At 31.9% G+C, this 19,613-nt stretch overlaps 1 protein-coding gene across 1 annotated transcript in view; it reads left to right on the top strand.

The window, feature by feature from the left end:
- DPYD (dihydropyrimidine dehydrogenase) overlaps nt 1-19,613 on the top strand; it is a 743,206-nt gene that overhangs the window by 207,104 nt on the left and 516,489 nt on the right. Inside the window, exons 7-8 of the mRNA XM_037498291.2 lie at nt 665-746; nt 5,028-5,115. Of these exons, the coding sequence (XP_037354188.1) occupies nt 665-746; nt 5,028-5,115 (170 nt within the window). The remainder of the gene's footprint in view (nt 1-664; nt 747-5,027; nt 5,116-19,613) is intronic.

Raw genomic sequence — 19,613 nt, 5'->3', positions numbered from 1 at the left:
ATGTGACTCTATTGTGATACTTGCTTTATTTTGGTTGTCTGAAGCTCAAACTGTAATATCTTGAGATGTGCCTATACATTTTATTCTTTTAAAAGTGCAGACAATGAACACTGATAACAAATAGGATTACTTTTTAATGGCTATTTCCTTTTGGGATAGTTATTGATTTCTTAGAAAAAGACTGGTTTACTATAAAAATATCTATAGATCACATGGAATTGTTCTATAATATAGTCAGCATGGCGATATAAGTTTAGTTTTTAATTTTAACAGAATATATATGTATGCATATGTTTGCACATATATATTTCTGTATTAAATATACATCTAATTTCTTTAAAGATTTCAGCAATTATTTTTGGAATTCATTAATTGATTAGTAGATAAATCAACTAAATAATGAGCTTAAAATATTGGAATTATTTTAACCTAGTGTCTATAATATTTGTTTTCCATTGTCATGTTTATTTTGCTTCAATTTGTACTATTTCTACTGTAGCCTATGTAATGTTTTATGCATATTAAAATTTTGATATCTTGACATGTAATTTGAAAATACCCTTTGAACAGATTCTTATTCACTTAATACTGATCAATAAAGACTTGTTATATTGTTTTAAATGGGTGAATTTTTCAGAAATGCTTCTTTTTCTTCATTTTTTAGTGCTTCTGAAATTCCTCAGTTCCGGCTGCCATATGATGTAGTGAATTTTGAGATTGAGCTTATGAAGGACCTTGGTGTTAAGGTAAATGAATAACACAAGTCTTATATGTGCATTTGCTCAAAGAGAAAGGAGTAAGGTCTGCACTAAAAATTAACAGCAAAATGTCACACATTTTAGGAAATAACAATTAAAAGCTACACCAGGCAGAAGAAGAAAGATGCTTCGCTTTGCTTAGGGCATTTGTCTGTCTACTGTCTTAATGCCACTAGCCTGGAAAAGGGCAATCAATAGTTCTCATCTGGCACGCCTGCATGTGATTAATTGTCTGTAAGAAACAAATTCCTAAATTGCTTTAGGGGTTCAGTGCAGCTAATAGAAGGATTTGGTTTCTTTAATCACGTTTTTTCCATGCAAGTTGTGTGCACCCTGAAACATTTGTATTTCACAATTTGGAACACAGTTTCTTACAGAGGCTTATTTTATTTATGATATGCATGGTGTCAGTAGTGTTAATGAGATAATCCTTTCTCAGCATAGGCAGTAAATCAGTGAGGAAGAAATCAACAGCTTTGTATTTGTCATTGTTTTGCTAAATATATATATATTATGTTGTTAATTTAAAGATGGTCATAAGATTGGTACATTGTACTTCCAGATTATAGTTTTAGATATTTTTTTACTTTTCTGTTAATTAACAGGATTATAATCTGGCTTTTGAACACATTGCTGTTTTTGTTTGAAGTGTGTTTTCTGTAATAGATCTAATCAATAGGTTGACAAAAATCTGTGGTTTACATACTACATGGAGATGATGTTTTGAAAAGTGATTATTTATGGCTCTTCCATTTATAAATAAAAATTAAAATAATAAAAAGGGAAACACTGAAAACATTTTTGTGCTTTTACACATCTCATTTGACAGTGGTTGTGTGTGAAACATTTGCACATAACCACTAAACAAAATGTTTTATAATGAGTATGTAGTACATATGTTCACAACTTTATGAATCCTTAGCATTCCAAAATAGTATAAAATAAACCATGTAGTTGTGACATTTGCTATATAAAATATATTCTGAAAAGGTCTTTAAATGTCTTTTATTTTGAATACAAGTTCATCCATAAATCTCATTAAATAAGGAAATGATTATTGAGATTTCAAACTAATATGTTAGGTATTACTACCAATTGAAAATGAATCAGAATTAATTTGAGGTACTTCTGAATTTATCTTATAACTAATTGCAAAATTGCATTTAATTTTTTACAGCACTAGTTATATTGCACAAACTCATCAATTCAGCAACTCAGTTGTAGTCATGTACTGCATGTCAGAAAATATACATTTTAGCTAAAATCATGTCATGTTCTAATTGTACAGAAAGATAAACTTGACAAAGTCAATTAATAGCCCTAGCCATGGTCAGTATCTGCGGAAAGGTGAATGTATTTTGTTAACATATGTGTAAAATACAAACATAAATGCATAAAATAACTAGAATAATAAAAGTCTTAGAGCCTAGGTTGCCTTTGGGAAAGTATAGGAATGATTTATCATCATTTTATACAGGCTTATCAATTTATAATATAAAAAATGAAAACGTAAGCTAAAGCTAAAACTTCATTTTTTAGAAGGAATCAGAAAATAAAAAGACCAAACTTGCAGGCAAACTATAAATCAGAGAGGGATCAAAACAGGGGAGAGAAGAACACAAGAGTGCTCTTGGAATGTCTTGGAGGTGATGATTTTATGGGGATTACACCTGAGAGGAGATAGCAAACTTGTACAAAAATGAATGATGATGTAAAAAATATATAAATAAATTAAAAAAAAAACTAAGTTTTTGCATGTGAAGGAGGAAAAAATTTAAAGTTGCTTTCTAACCAATAAATTGTATGTACAATTCTGAGAGTGCATTGAGCTTTTCAGTGCTACGGACTGGCAACCATTGATAAAATACTTGCTGCTTTTATGACTTAACAGTTTTAACCTTAGAGAATATATTTTTTTAAAAAGTGCCCTACCTTTGTTTCTTCCTTTCCTCATCACCAGTTTCTTCCTATACCCTGCCTTCTGTCTGTACCTCTCAAGTAATGCTATTTTAAAGTCACCAGTAATTTCCTGGCAATAAAATGGATTTTCTATGGTTTCATGCTGTTTGACTCCTGTGCAATGAGATATAGTCTCATATGTTTTGATATTTGTGTGGTATTTGGTATTTATTTTGTATTTGTTTGCTTGTATATAATAGGTATATATATATATCCATGCATATGTATACGCCTGTGTGTATGTACATATATATTTTAGCTTTCATGCCTCTTCTATTTTCTTTTTTTTCTTTTTCATTTCTAGATGTTTTATTTGGTTTTAAAAATAACTAGCCTTTAAAAACATTTTCCTTGATTAAGTTTTTTCCACCTTTTCAATTTTTCCTCTCTAATAGGATTGTTCCATTTATTTAGCAAATAATTACAGAGAATTTACTTTTGCCAAGTAGTATGATTAAGACTAGTCTAGAACTGTCCTTCTTTTGAAATCCAGTTCTCTATTCTTAGTATTTTAATGAGCACATTTATCATCTAGATAACATAAACCCATCATTTCCCAAACTGAATTTAATTCATCATATTCACTCTCTATGTCCTTAACTAAATTTCTTTTTGAATAATTTCAATGTTTTCATATTTAATAGCCAATAATTTACTCTTAATTTTAAGATAAATTTTTCAAGTTAAATATTATGTCAGAAGGAGATAATGAGTTTATCTCCTTCTCATTTGTACTATTGACATATACTTATTTCTTTCACTATTTTATTGGCTGCAATCTTTAGTAATGTTTTACACAGTACTAATGCATTACAACTTTTCATGTGTAAGAAAGAGGCCCTAAGAGATAAAATTTTAAATCATTTTGAAAAATCACTCTTTTCTAAATCTAGAAAACTAAAATTTTATTTTTTTTCAATTGAGAAAGGTATAACATTTTTAAATGCACATTTTAGAAAACTAATATTGAATTGTATTAATCTTTGCATTTTTGAAATAAATCCATTTTTGCATATTTTATCATATTTTTCTATTTAGAATTAGTTTTGCTAGTTTTCTTTAAATTTTTCTTGTGCATTCACTTATTCATTCAATATTGAATTCACTTATGCATTTAATATTAAAACTGGAAATTCAGTAGTAAATTACTGTTGCTATTTTTATAATTTCAAATCTGCTTAAAATCTATTTTGTTTTTTTCTTGTGTATTTGTTTGTTAGATAATGTGTTTAGTAATAAAATTATACTAACCTTATAAAAATAAGCTTCCAAGTTATTCATTATGTTATTGACAGGAATGCTGTCTTGAGGCTTATCCTTTTACTGAATTTGAAAATTTTATTCTTTTGACCTTAAAGGCATTTTTTTGAGAAACAGAAAATTCACCTTAAAAATATGTATATTTAATGTTTATTGGTCTTTCTACCTATTTTATTAATTTGGCCAATATATATTTTCCTAGAAAAATATGAGAAGTTTGAATTAATTAATGTGGATATAAACATGTTACCCTACAATAAAAGTATATTATCTGTACCTGGATTTTTTTTCTATTTCTAAAACTTACACATTGTTGTTTTTCACCTTTTTTTCTTGATCAGACTAGGTATGATTTCTCTAGAAGAAACTGCTCTCAGAGATTTATAAATCTCTATTCACTAATTGCTGATTAATTAATTCTTCCTCTCACACTGCTATCCTTTTACTATTTGTTACTCCTTTTCAAGCTCTTGAGTTACATAGTTTATTTTTTTTCTCTAGGTTGAATAATGAAACCATTTAAAATTATGTATTTCTCTAAATCATTATTAGTATCCTTATGTTTTAGTATTTAATATTTTTCTGAGTAATTATATTGACAGTTTTAATTTTCCCTTTCACACAAAAAATAGTTTAGGGTAGTGTTTTTATTGGGTTCTGTGTTTTTGCAGTATATTCATATTTTTCTTATTTTCTTTATCATATATATATAATTTTTAATTTATAAAGTATATTCTCATGTGATTTCACATCAAAAGATTAATTCTAGTTTAATGAAATTTATTCATTAGAAGTAGTAGTCTTAACTTTTATATATTTGTAAAATCTGATGGTCTGTAGCAAAATTTCCAATATAGACCACCACAAATTGTGGACTTTACTGAAATCCCTTGTGATATTTTTATCCATTGATACTACTAATGTTTTAGAAAAAATACTGTTTTGTTTGTTATACCGTCCAGAATTTAGGTGGACATGAATATTTTTGTTTCAACATTTTTCTAAGATTTCTGTGACAGAATTTTCTAATTCAAATGCTATTTCTTTTAGATAATTTGTGGTAAAAGCCTTTCAGTGAATGAAATGACTCTTGGCACTCTGCAAGAAGAAGGGTACAAAGCTGCTTTCATTGGAATAGGTGAGTAGCTTACCTTCAATATTTTTCTGTATGTATATATATATATATGTATATATATATTATTTCTACACAGTGGCTAGAAGAATAACTGCCTTCAGAGATCTTTATGGTCAAAACTATAACTATTCAGGCAATAGCAGACAAAAATAAATAGCCAAAGCAAATTTCCTGTATTATTACTAATTAGACTGCCTTACCTCTATTAAAGAGTCATTATCTTTTAATCTCACTATAGGATCGTCACAAGTAAACATCTCTAAAAGGTAAAATGTTTACAGTTGTGCCATGGAAGTTCTGAATTTGGCCTTAGGGATGGTCAAAATTGAACAGAAAGAATAGAATTGGCTCGTTTTCTTGATCTATTCATTTTTGCAAAATTTCCTCAAATCTTTTCATATATTACTGTGTTTTAAAAAGGTTTATTGATGGTTCTTGAAGTCATATGTATAAATACTAATGTACTTGATGTACCTTGTGGGCTCACAAGTATTCTAAGGAGATTGAGTTTTCCAACATTCTCTTGCTTCTGTTTATTACTTAGAGAGACCAAAGAGAATAAACAGTGTGTTCATTCTCTCTTACAATTATACTACAGACAATATGGCATACAAAAGGAATAAGTCCATCCTCATGTCCTTTAGTTTGTCTTTTCTGTTCATGCTCTTGAATATGAATATCTAAGCAATAAATTTAACACAGAGATAAAAGCTTTTCATCTCCTTAGGAGATACACATTGGATAACATTTATCTTGGGATCATTTCTAATAACATTTCTAGAGTGAAATCATTGGAAATGCTTACCCTACTAACCTTCTCTTATCAGGGTGATGTATGTTCTCTTTTTAGATAATTGCTATCAAGTCTAAGAACATCACCTTTATTTTATATTTATTTTTAATTGTATTGTTTTTCATTGAGACAATGGTTTACAATTCTGTATATGATTAGGGCATAGTTTCACTCTTCTTCAGATGTTTGTGCCACACCATACCTGCCAACCCCCCCCCACATTCTCTACCATAGTCCATTTGACTCCTCTCCATTTATTCCCTGACCTCACCTTCCCAGCTGATAACTTCTATTCTGTAGTCAGATTTCTAGGTTTTTTTTTTTTTTCTTTTTTAGTTTTGACTGTTTTTGTCTTTTTTTTTTTCTTTATATTCTACATTGAGTGAAATTATCTGGTATCTTTCTCTTTCTGACTTATTCAACTTAGAGTAATTCCCTACAGTTCCATCCATGTAATTGCAAATTGCAAGATTTCATTTTTTTTTAAGATTTATTTATTTATTTATACAAGCACTGGGTACAGTCAGAAGCACGGGAGGGTGATAGAATTCGCCAGAGTCAGAGCGGAGAGCAGAACAGGCAGGTTGATGAAACACACTGCTGAGGGGAGCAGCAGGCGGCAGGAAAAGTCTGAGTGCCATGTGGGACCCTCACCCGGTGGCCGGCGATCGAACCGGCGCTGCAGAGGATGACAGGAAGCTTCGCAACCCAGCACTCAACTGCTGTGCCACCGGGGAGGCCCACAGGATTTTATTTCTTAAAATAGCTTAGTGGCTGTTTGTTGTGCATATAGAACACATCTTCTTTATGCACTTTTACTGTCTTTGGGCACTTAAGTTCTTTCTATAATTTGACTATTATAAATAGTGCTGCAATAAACAAAGAAGTGCCACTCCTATATTTTAGACTAAAAACTGTTAAAAGGGAAATACATTTTCTCTGTGTTCTAACTCCTAAATGTCTACATTGAACCTCCTTTCTTTCAGACACTTGAGTGTGATTGTCATCATTATTTCTCTATATTATCTTTATCTAAGAAAATCATCTGGTATAGATCAAGAATAGTAAAGAGAAAAGACTTCAAATTTTCCCTAAATTCCATTTTTCAGGCAACACACCTGACTTTGATTTTACTTTTCAACCTTATATTTGTATGAATTTTAAATAAAGAAATAAGGCAAGTATCTTTCACATATATTTAATGAAAACCAATAGTGTTGGATCACCGAGTTGCTGTTACTCTTAATGAGAATACATTTTCAAAAACTGGTAAAAAAAAAAATTGGAAAATTTAGTCAGATGATAGATCTAAAATATCGGTGACCCAAATAACAATTTGAAATTTATCATTGGGGCCACTGTTTATAAAAGATTTGTTTTCCATTAATACAGTAATATGCTAATATAGTTTTATGTATCTTTATGAATTTAGTCTACAAAGAATCTCTGTACTGCAGATATAGGGGCCCAGTAAATAACCAACATTGAAATATCTCCAAATTAATTGTGTAAGAAGCAAATTATAACAAAAATTTGCAATAGTTAATTGGTGATTTTTTTTTTTACTCAGTGATTTTAGTCATAGATATCCTTCATCTGCCAAAATCAATGATTCAGGTTTTTCCCTTTTTACTTTATTCCATTAAATCCCCTTCAGTTATTTGATAATGCTACATTTGTTCACAATACTCCATTTGACTCTGCACTGAGGTGTGAATACAGCATTTAAAATGTGGAGTCCTTTCATATTTATGTTGCTGTGCATTTTCATGCTGAGAAGTGAATCTTTTGACATTTTGGTGTAGTGATGTGTGGAATGCAGTTATGTTCTATTTCAGTATTTTGTATGAAATATATACAAGAGTTTTATACTGTCAAGAAGAAAATAAAGCTTCCCTCTGTAGAAGACAAGTAGCCTTTTCTTCCAGGAAATGTTTATTTGACACTCTTGATTGCCGAGTTGGGAATGCATGACCTTTGTTTTACCATAAAACTGCCTGTTCCTTGGACAGTCTGAGCTCCTTACATGCTTTTATTCTTATATTGCAATTAAACTTCACTCAGTTTATCTACTTTTCTGCATTCACTTTGGAGGGAGGAATACATTTTAGATGGGAATTCTGTGTTACTTAGAATATAGGTTTGATCTCTTGAAGAAAGGAAAAGAATAGATGGTTAAAACAGATAAATATTTAGTTCTCTCTCATCTAATAGTGTGAACCATCCTTAATCCTGACTTCTCTCTTTAGTCTATATATGGTCACTTTGACCATATCCATGCTAAAATAAAAATGGAAAGCAGGAAAAGGAAATTCTTTCTATTAAGTTTAGGGTCTACAAATTGCACGTAAGTAGACTAGTTGTCACATAAACATAACTAGCAGCGAAGGATGCTGTAAAATATAATGTTTGCCTGTGGATATATGCTCTGGTGAAGAGCTATTAGAATAACTAAAGAGGATGATAGATTTATAGAAAGAACACAAATAATGGTCTCTGCCACCAGTGTGCATCATCAGTATTATTTGACAATGTGAATTTCTCATTGAGAGAAATCAGTAATGCAGCTGATAGCAAAGAAGATACACTTAGAACAAAGTACTTACGTGTTGGTTACATAGGTCACTTAATGAAATTGGAGTATTTTCTCTTTCTGTAGTTTGAAGTACTATATTTTAAATATTCTTTCTGGATAAATACTATTTCTCTCTATATTAGCCGATCTAAGAAAAAATGACTTTATTAACTCTGACTTAACTGCATTAACAATGGTGTGTTCTCATATGTCCTGATTTTTAATATTGGGTGATGTTCCTGGTGAAAAGTAACTCACTTTTAGGTTCTTCCCTAGTTTTAACATTGCATATTGAAGAAATTACCTATATATAACTTGTCTCTTTACTAATGAGAGGTTTAGTTTCTTCAGGACAAAAAGAAAATTGAGGTGAAGATCTTTTTCTTATTCAAACCAGATTTGTCTTTGATATAATTGGGATTTAAAATTTTATTAAATTTATCAGTTATTTACCAATCTATGTTAACTTAGGGGGATATGTTTTCACACCTTCATAAGTGCACATGTATCACTCATCATCCACCAAAGCTCTTATATGTATAAACATATATATACTTATTTTTTGAAAAGCTGTTTTTATTTTGAACAAAACAAAAACAACTTAGCCTCCTTGATAAAGATTTAGCAATTGTCTCTCAGCCTTCTCTGTACTATCTCTATGACAGACGAGATATAATGAAAACAATCGATGTCCTCCTCAACTCAGACCAAGAACCAGTCCTCAGAATTGCCGAGAAGCACAAAAACCCCTGAGCGCTTGAGGCTGTGAATATGTATGGGGAATCAATAATCTTTATTGTGATTTTTTCATTTCTGAAAGTTGGAATTGCTCATCAGAAAACTGTCAGAAGCTCTGGCCAGTGTCAAATGTGAAATGTGGGAAGCAGCTGTAGAATTCTCATATCCTCGTCATCCAAGCTAATGAATTGGGTTTACTCAAAAGATGTGTACGCACTCAAACAATTAGGTCCAATGTCTAGCTCCTTTTTATTGCAGTGTTTTTTCATCATTACAGCACAACCTATGGGCTCTTGATACTATTCAAGAAAGAACTACAGTACTAAGTTTTACAGCAACCTTATTCTGTATGGATTACAAATACCTACATTGTTTTTATGAAATTGATTTTGCTGTGTTTTTCCAGTTTATTTGATTATTTATATTCCACATATAAGTGAGACTGTTCTATATCTGTCTTTGACTTTCTGACTTATTTCATTTTACATAATCATCTCAGGTTCTATCCATGTTGCTGAAAAGACACAAATTCATCTTTTTTAATAGCTGAGTAGGATTCCATTGAATATATAATACAGATTTCTTTATCCATCCATCAGTGGGCATTTTGGTTGAGTCCACGCCTTGGTTATTTTGAATGATGTTGCTCTGAATGCTGGAGTTCATAAATCTTTTTGTATTAGTGTTTACATATTCTTCAGTTAAATACTTAGAAGTGGTATTGCTATATCATATGACATCTCCATTTTTAGATTTTTAAGGAATCTCCATAGCATTTTTTATAGTGGCTACCACAGATTACATTCCCGTCAAGAGTGGAGGATGAGTGTTCCACTTTTCTCCACTTTCTGAGCGATTTTTGTTGTTTACATCTTTTTTATATAGGTTACTCTCACTCTAGTGAGGTAATAGTTCATTGTGGTTTTGATTTGTACTCTTTCATAATAAAGGGATGTTCAGCTTTTTTTCATACTCTGTGTAGGCCATCTGAATGTCTTCTTTGAAGAAATGTCTTAGTCTTTTGCCCATTTTTATTGAGTGGATTTTTTTTTTGAGTGGTGTGGAGACTTTATATATTTTGGAAATTAATCTCTTGTCAGACAGGTGATATTCAAATATCATAGGTAGTGATGGTGATATTGGTAATAGTGATATTGGAAATAGTAGAAGTAATGCCTAAATTATTCCATTTTCAATTGTTAATACAATCTATCCCATTAACTATTGTTTTTAAGATTTATTCATTTTTAGAAGAGTTCCTTTTTTGCCACATCCTAGCCAACATTTGTTGATGCTTGTTTTTTTGATATGTGCCATTCTTACTGGTGTAAGGTGGTATCTCAGTGTCCTTTTGATTTGCATTTCCCTAATGATAAGGGATGTTGAACTTTGTTTCAAAGGCCTGTCAGTCATTTGCATTTCCTCTTTGGAGAAATGTCTTTTGAGTTCTTCTGCCCATTTCTTTACTGATTGTTTATATTGTTTTTGTTGAGCCCTGTGAGTTCTTTGCACATCATTGTGATCACTCCCTTATCAGTTGGATGGAGTGCAAAGATTTTTTTCCAATCAGTGGGTTGACTCTCTGTTTTAGTTAATGTTTCTTTTGCTGTGCAGAAGCTTTTCAGTTTGATGTAATCCCAGGTGTTTATCTTTGCCTTCACTCTCACTGCTCGTGGTGCATTTTTATACAAGAATTGGGGTACAGGCCAGAGATGCGGGGGGTGAGAGGATTCACCAGAGACAGAATGGGGAACAGAACAGGCAGACAAAACAAAGTACACTGCTTAGGGGAGCAGCGGGCGAGACAGGAGAGGTCTGTCCCGCCATGTGGGTTTCTCCCGGGCTGGCTGGGAATCAAACTCGTGCTACAGTGGCTGTGGATTGCTTCATGGGTTGCATCTTAATCCCTGCACCACCAGGGAGGCCCCTATCCCATTAACTCTTAAAATGATCCTGGAGTAGTTATTAACTTTATTTTATGGATAAGGAAATTAATATCTAAAAAAGTTAAAGCCAATTAATGGCAATAAGATTTTTAATTTTAAAGAGAACCTAGGAATAGTTGAACAAATGTAAGCATCCATACTTCAAGATAAAATGCTATAATAGACACACTGTCTGAAGCCAGCAAGTAAGCTGATGACACCTGCTCACTTTGAGGCATCCAACTTAAGGCTCTTGAACACAGGATCTCATACTATGTACAAATTAGACTTGATATTTTATGTTCCTTTTCTTGTTACTAACATTTTTTCAGTTACCATCAAAAATAGTTTTTTTTTTAATATGATGATTCCCAAATATTATAACAGCTGAAGAAGAGATAATTATAATTAAGAAAATCTATTGAGGGATTGTGTTATTAAAATTGCTGCATTGCGGTCTTTAGTTAACTCTCTTGTGCCTTCTTAGTCAGAATTCTTCCTGTAAAAGTTATTCTTAATTAGTTTATTAATCAGGAGATTCTATATAGTACACAATTTTGTTATTTTGTTTATTTAGAAGAAAATATGCTAAGGCTTTTAGACCTCTTTGCTTCTGTCCACATGCAAACATTGACATTGTTTAGGTATTATATACATTTCTGAGCAGGTTATTTTAAAATAATAAACTTGACTTAATTGCTAGAAAAAAAGGGCATGACTATTTTGCCAATCCAGCTTTTAAAAATTTGTAATATTGTCTGTTCTAGTGTCACTTGTACATACTTGGGTATAATTGTGAGTTGGCTCCCAAGAATTCAGAAATGAGGGAAATAGAATTCCAACTGAGAGTTCATTAAATCATCACTTAATGAGTTCAAGCAAAGCCCCCAGAAGAATATAGAATTGATGTAAGGCAATTATTCTTTGATATTATTAACACATGTATAAAAAGTGCATCTTAATCTGCAGAAGCAGTTACTAGGCATTGGTCATCTTTGCAAGTATAGAAAGGGAGAAAATAGACTCTGAGGATAGATTGCACTATCTCTTCAAAAGAACCTCTATCAATGAATCTGGGTTCTTTGAGTCCATATTAAAATATACAGGTCAGTCCAGCCTTAGACTTCTAAATCTTTTTCTGATTCCAAACTTACCAAACTGACACTAACTCATCAACAGTCTGGTTATATTAGGAGACCACGCTAATCATCTTAATGATGAGTGATTCTGGTGCCTACAATGGTTTTCTCTGTTGTCCATGATCATTCTCTCTTAGCAATATGATTGTCTAATATGAAGATTGCTTTATATGACCTAATATTTCTTCAAAACAAGGTTTAAATGTCACTATATTCAGAATAAGTTATATTTTCTTAGATGACTTTTAGTGGGATCACATATTTGTCCAAATATATGCAGATAGCCTTCAATATACCTCTTGTAGACCTCTCCCAATCACCAGATTTCTAGGTATTCATCATAAGTAACCTGTACTCTCCCATAATTATACCATGGCTTGTACTTTTTCTTTACTGCCTGCCTATGCTTAGTCCATAGTTCTTATGTGTGACTTCCAACATCAGACCTTTATACTTATCCTGCTGAACTAATGATATTCTGTGTTCACACGTAACAAAATATGTTATACATCACTGGAGGACTGAATACAGTTTTCCTTTTGTTATTTTTCGTGGTGTGCTTATAATCATGTCCCCTTGCCACACAGAAAAATACACTATTTAAAAACCTATGAGAATAAGTATTATTTCTTTAAATTGCTGTATTCTACAATCAACACATTTTTGTTACATAGTGTAACAATAAATTTTTTTTACAGTAAAATAATTGGAGAATAAAAAGAAAAGGCAAAGGAAAAAATATAAATCAATGTAAGAACTCCTTGAGTTTGAAGCTATACTTAATCATTTAACCTTAAAAAATTCATGAATATTTAAAAGTATCCTTTTATGTCTTGTTTTGAATGAATGAATTGCATGTGCATGTTTATGCTTCTGATAGCCCATTCAAAGGCAATGGATTTCAAGTTCTGATGTTATGTTAGTGTTGTATCACTACATCAAGTATTGTGCTGTTATACTGTTGAGCATTAGCATTTTTAAAGATTTATTTATTTTTATACAAGAATAGGGGTACAGGCCAGAGATGCAGGGGGTGAGAGGACTCACCAGAGACAGAGCAGGGAACAGAACAGGCAGACAGACCGAAGTACACTGCTCAAGGGAGCAGCAGGCAAGACAAGAGAGGTCTGTCCCGCCATGTGGGTTTATCCCTGACGGGATGGGAATCAAACTTGTGCTGCAGTGGCTGTGGATTGCTTCATAGGTTGCATCTTAACCCCTGCGCCACCAGGGAGGCCCTAGAAATTTTTTTTAGCCTGTTTGTAAAGATAGTTTTAATTACCTTGAGGGTATTTAATAAGTTTTATGTTGATTATGGATTTTCTGTTGATAGAATTCCTATAATAATTTAGATGTTCAGTAACTATTGGATTATTTAATTAATTAAAATACATCTATTCATTTTATATCACAACTTACAAGAAAGAAATTTATTTAGTCAAGTAGGTTATTTTAAAACATTCTATAGTCTGTTCTTATTTAAAAAACATTGTAAAATACAATCTTATGTGAAAATATTGAGCATTTTTGTCAACTTTGCATGGAAACAATGATTGTCTTCTAAGACAACCACTTCCTTTTTCACTGTCTATAAATAACACATGTACTTCATGGAATGATTATATATTTCATTTACAGTAGTTGTCTAAATTAAAGGGGAAAAAACTCCTTTTCACCCTTATCTTTGTTTAAACACTGTATTTTGAGTAATTCCCAATTTAAAGTAATTAATTACTTTTAAAGTAATTGAAAAGAAAGTTGGAAAATTATTGGAAGAATCAATATATTTTTCAACATCAGCTTGTGGTTATCAGTTACAGTTTTATGGGTCAGAGTTATCATTTGAATCTGGAAGGGAATGTCATGAATATATACTATGGGAATCATGACGAATTGTTTTTTAAAGTAGTAATCATCCTATACGACTATATTGCCTTCTAGAAGTAGAATGTCGATAGTTAAGGATAAACTTTAAGGTAGTTAAAATTAGAAATTACTGAATTAGTAGATACTGCTATAGAAGAATTAAGGAGAACCATATAACTTCTTCTCCCTACTCCTCCATTCAATGAAGTTGAATCTGGAATCACAACTTCATTGAATACATATGTATAATACATCAGTGATTTCCAATTAGTGCTAGGAGGATGCTATTAAATAGCTTTTTCACACTGCAAACCACGCAATTCTGCTTATCTTACCCTTTGCAAATGACTACTGTGTAAAATTTGGTAAAATTAAGAAGCCCATACAAGGAAAGATGAATTAATAAGAGAGGTGTAAAAATGACTTGGAAATGACAGAAATTAATGCATGTTAGAGGAAATAGGTATATTTCTACATATATTTTAGATTTCATGTTTAAACAGGTTAAACTCTGCCATTTATATCAACTCACTTTTGATATAAGTTTTTATCAAATCCGTTCTTTTTTTTTTTTTTTTAATAGAGGCATGTTTTATTTATTTATTTATTTGTTTGTTTTGGTTTATACAAGCACTGTGTACAGTCAGAAGCGCGGGAGGGTAAGAGAATTCACCAGAGCCAGAGCGGGGAGCAGAGCAGGCAGAAGGACCCAAGTACACTGCTGAGGGAAGCAGCGGGCGGCAGGAGAGGTCTGCGTGCCATGCGGGACCCTCCTCTGGTGGCCGGGGAGCAGCCGGGGATCGAACCGGCGCCGCAGAGGCCGCGGGCAGCTTCACAACCCAGTGCTCAACTGCTGCGCCACCGGGGAGGCCCAAAATCAGTTCTTTTTTTCCAGACTGCATTTGCATTGCTTAAAGAGCATTTACCACTACCATGTTTTAAATTCCCTAAAACTCTACAGTGTGACTTAGATCTGCTTAAGTGAATAAATAAAAATCAGTAGGCAGAGAATCTAGTTTGATTACTTTACTCTTTCTCAATTTCTTACTCATTAATTTGTAATATTATTTAAGTTACATAATGGATTAATATATGAAAAAATAATTCTGTGATAATAACCAATTTTTATTGATCATAACAAATAACAAATAACATGACCCTCTAAAGTACACCATTAAGAGCAGTCACAATGGACATTAAAAAAAAAGATTTTGAAACAGAATTTTTGTTTATTTACTTTCTTCTCTCCAAATATATAAGAAATCTTGATGCCTGTTATCATCTCCTGATTACCCATGCAGTGCCACCTGGTGTGCAGATGGAAAGCTCATTGCACATCAGAGGCTGTGTTCACACCTGCCCTACCCCCCACATACAAACTTAGATGGCAGAAAGTTAACAGATGTTCACTTTGCTTGTGTACTGATATAAATTGTGCATCCAACTCTTCATTCACTAGTTCAAATCGGAAAAGATATTGATATTTGGGTTAATCAAAGGATTATGTGACAATACCAACTTTAGAACAGGAAAGTCATGTTTAATTGGAAAATCACTACTTTAACTTTTTTTAATGTACATCACAGTTTCATTTGTTGAGTCTTATTAGCTATATCTCACTGATAAAATTATCAGCCTATATGTATCAGACAGACAAATGTACGAGAATTATATGTTTTAAAATTGGTGGCTTTTTAGTATGTCTGTGGTTAAATTTCCTTTTACTGGACAAAAATTCTTTTTTTTTGCATTTTTATAAAGATCAGATCATAATCAGATGCTCTCCCTCTGTTCTTCGCCTTTGGTGATCACTTTTTAAATTATATCATTGGGGCCTCCCTGGTGGTGCAAGGGGTTAAGACACAAACTATGAAACTGCCCACAGCCACTGCAGTACAAGTTCAATCCCCGGCCAGGGAGCTACCCACATAGTGCAGCAGACCTCTCCTGACTCACCTGCTGCTCCCCTCAGCAGTGTATTTCAATAGATCTGCCTGTTCTGCTCCCCACTCTGTGTCTGGTGAATCCTTTCACCCCCGCACCTCTGGCCTATACCCCAGTTCTAGTATGCATAAATAAATCTTTAAAAAAATATATATTATTGAACTTCTACCATATGTCTAGCAGTATGTTGGGGATTATAGATTGCAGAGAAAATTAGAACTCTATAATTTATTTAGAAAAGCAATAAAACTACTTAATACAATCAATAAATACTAAAATTTGTACATATCAATGTAATAAATGTGGTACCTTAAATATATTTGAATATTGGTTAAATTATTTCCACAAATCACTTTGTCACCAAGTAATTTTGGATTGATATTATTGATAGCCTTCGTTTCACACAAGCATAAATTGTATACAGGTTGCTGAGTAATTTTCTTGGTACTAGAACCTGGATTTGAAACCAAAGTCCTACTCTTAACTGAACCTCTGTGTTGACCCTGCCATAATAATGATGTTTTAAAATTTTATGACTATCCTTAAATTTAATTTTAATTCACTCTTAATAATTATGTTTAGTTCTTACTTATTTCATGTTTACATGGGTTAGACTCTAGCTATTCTCACTCCCTCCCCACCCCAGTAACTTGTAATCACCATTCTACCTACTTTTTCTCTCTGTGAATTCAGCTATTCTAGATACCAGCATATAATACAGTGTTTGTTCTTTTATTTAACTTATTTCACTGAGTATAATGTTATTATGGTTCATATATGTTATAGCTTATATTAGAATTCCATTTACTTTTAAGGTGATATTTTATCACTTTATTATACACATTTTTTATCCTTATATCTGTCAATGGACACTTGGGTTGCTTCTCACCCTTTGGCAACTCAGAATAATGCTGCTATAAACATGTATGTATAAATATCTCTTCAACTCCCTGGTTTTATTTTTTTGTCATATACCCTGAAGGTAATTGCTGAATCATACAGTAATTAAATTTTTGAGGAACTATCTTACTGTTTTCAATAGCAGTTGTGCCACTTTACATTCCCACCAACATTAATGAAATGTTCCAATTTTTCCATATTCTTTGCAACACTTGTTATTGTCTATCTTCTTGTAATAACTATTCTAATAGTTGTGAGATGGGATACAATGAGTTTTAATACTTTTATTTGCACCCTGTCTTTTACCAACTTGCAGTGATAACACAGGGATAATAAATATTAATATATATATAGGTTAATTGCAGAATTAATCAATATGACAGATTAATAGGACCTCTCTCAGTAAAAGTGAAATTTTTCACTTTCACTCAGTAAAAGTGAAATTACGTTGATCATGTGTGATATTATGAAGACTTTAATTGGGGATGTGCCAGAAAGGTGAAGAGAGAGGACCAGATTCATCTGGAAGACCAGTTTATAAGTGGTAGATTATAGAGAATATTGAAAGACATAAATTAACTTAAGTATCTTCTATTTGATCTAACTAGTAAAAGACAGTGTTCAGTGAGGAGCCGGCAAAATTTGCTATAATAAATAATTAGTATACATGTTAGGTTTTGTGGGTTATATGGTTCTTGTTTAACCTGTCAATTTTCTGCTCCTGTGATACAAAAGCAGCCATAAGGATAGAATATATGTAAACAAATATGCATGGCTTTGTGCCATTAAAACTGTACTCAAGATGAAAAGTCAGAATTGGCTAGCACAGTGTGGACCATGGAATTACTTAACATAACTGCTTGTATTTTATAATAGTTTTTAGACCAGAGGAGCCTTTAACTGCAAGTCTGTATACAATATAAATCAAGTTAACATTTTTGTCTAATATGACCTACCTAACTTGTTTTGAGAACATGGACCTGTTCATAGAATATTTTTAAGAACACCAATGTTTAGGTATACCCAGCACTGGTTATTTTGCACTAGCACATTAATATACTTAAATGTAGTTATCTGAAAAGTGTACTCAATTTTTTTCTTCCTGATACTTTGACGATATTAATATGTAAATTATTATTAATATAGGTAAACCTATTTTTGTTTACTTCTCAGGTGTAATGTTTTATTCTTTTAAAGTAATCACTAAGTACATGCTTGATTCCATTATCAAGGAAAAAAACCAAAAAACTCATCTGTGACTTTAAATCTGGAAAGTAAACTGGGTTTTATTTTGAAACATCCTTAAATTTTTATGCAAGCATATCCACCTTCTCAATTTAAAACACAAATATTGTTTGTTATATAGGCTTATTGAAGTCCGTAGAAAATGTGTTACTGATTAATGAATAAGAAATATATTCAACTGAGTACTGAATAGAAAAAAAATGTGGATAGTGAATGAAATTCATGAATTTTCTTCATTTGACAGGTAAAGAGGTCAGGTAGAAATCCATTCTTCTGTAACAAGTGGTTGAGCAAACCATATTTTATTTCAATATTTGACCTACTGTAAAAAATAAATTAAAAATTGATTGATTCAATTTTTGTTCTTTCTGACTTAAAAAGATTGAAATTACCATTTTGATACTTATAAAATTTAAAAAAACCCCACAAAGCTAGAATGCTAATTAAGATTAATAATAAAAAATACTGCTATCATTTTGAGAAGGTTGTGATCACTTATATTAATTAGTATAATAATATTTGAAGTATAGATTTAAGTTATTTTCTAAAGATTATGACTGATAAAGTCAAATAAATTGTTGGAGTTCTGTATGTGTTTGTATGTTTTCCTCTGCTGTTGAATCAATCATTCCTTTAATGGTTGATTAATGTAAAACTCCAGGGAAAGTTGAATTGTTGTGTGTCTTTTTTCTTCCTTCTGCAATTTTGGGAGTATAGGAATGGACAAATTTTCCCCTCTTCTCTTTTTATTTTTGACTTGTCTAACAATTAAATTGACATAAGACAGATTAACAGGAGAACATAAAATTTAATTACACATGTACAAGTACCCAATAGGATGAGACTCAAGGGCAAGTTAGATAATTGAAACTTATCTGCCATCCCATGCTAAGGAAGGGTGTAAGGGCCTGGGATTTCAAAAGGAGATGAGAGCAATTTACAGGACAATAAGAACAGCAGGTACTTCTTAGCTGTTTGGATTGCCTTGCAGATACATCATTACAATAAAAAGTTATCTGGAACTAGTTCTTTTCTGGCCCAGGCTTCCTATCCAAATTCTTTTAGGTATTTAAGGAAGAAGTAAAATTTTGTCTTGAATCTGCTGGATCTTGATTATCTTCAGCTCAAAACAATCCACATGTCAAAAGTGGCACATTTTGGGATGACCATTTCTGCTCCCCTTTAGTTGACCAGAATTTCTGATAGGAAAATTCTGGTTTATGAGAAAATATGGCTACCAGAGAAAATGGAATAAATCTGTAATGATTGAGCCAACTGTGAGGTTTTCTTCTAGAGTACTACAGATTGAAATGTATTAGGCCCTAAAGTGGAGCCAAGTTCTTGACAACTGTTTTTCGTAGAGTGTGGTGGACAAC

The sequence above is a fragment of the Talpa occidentalis genome, unplaced genomic scaffold (genome assembly GCF_014898055.3).
Source record: "Talpa occidentalis isolate TD23 unplaced genomic scaffold, MPIMG_talOcc4v2.1 talOcc4.9, whole genome shotgun sequence".
Lineage (NCBI taxonomy): Eukaryota > Metazoa > Chordata > Mammalia > Eulipotyphla > Talpidae > Talpa > Talpa occidentalis.
Note: the sequence above shows the minus strand (reverse complement) of the source record. Positions and strands in the feature narration are given on the sequence as shown.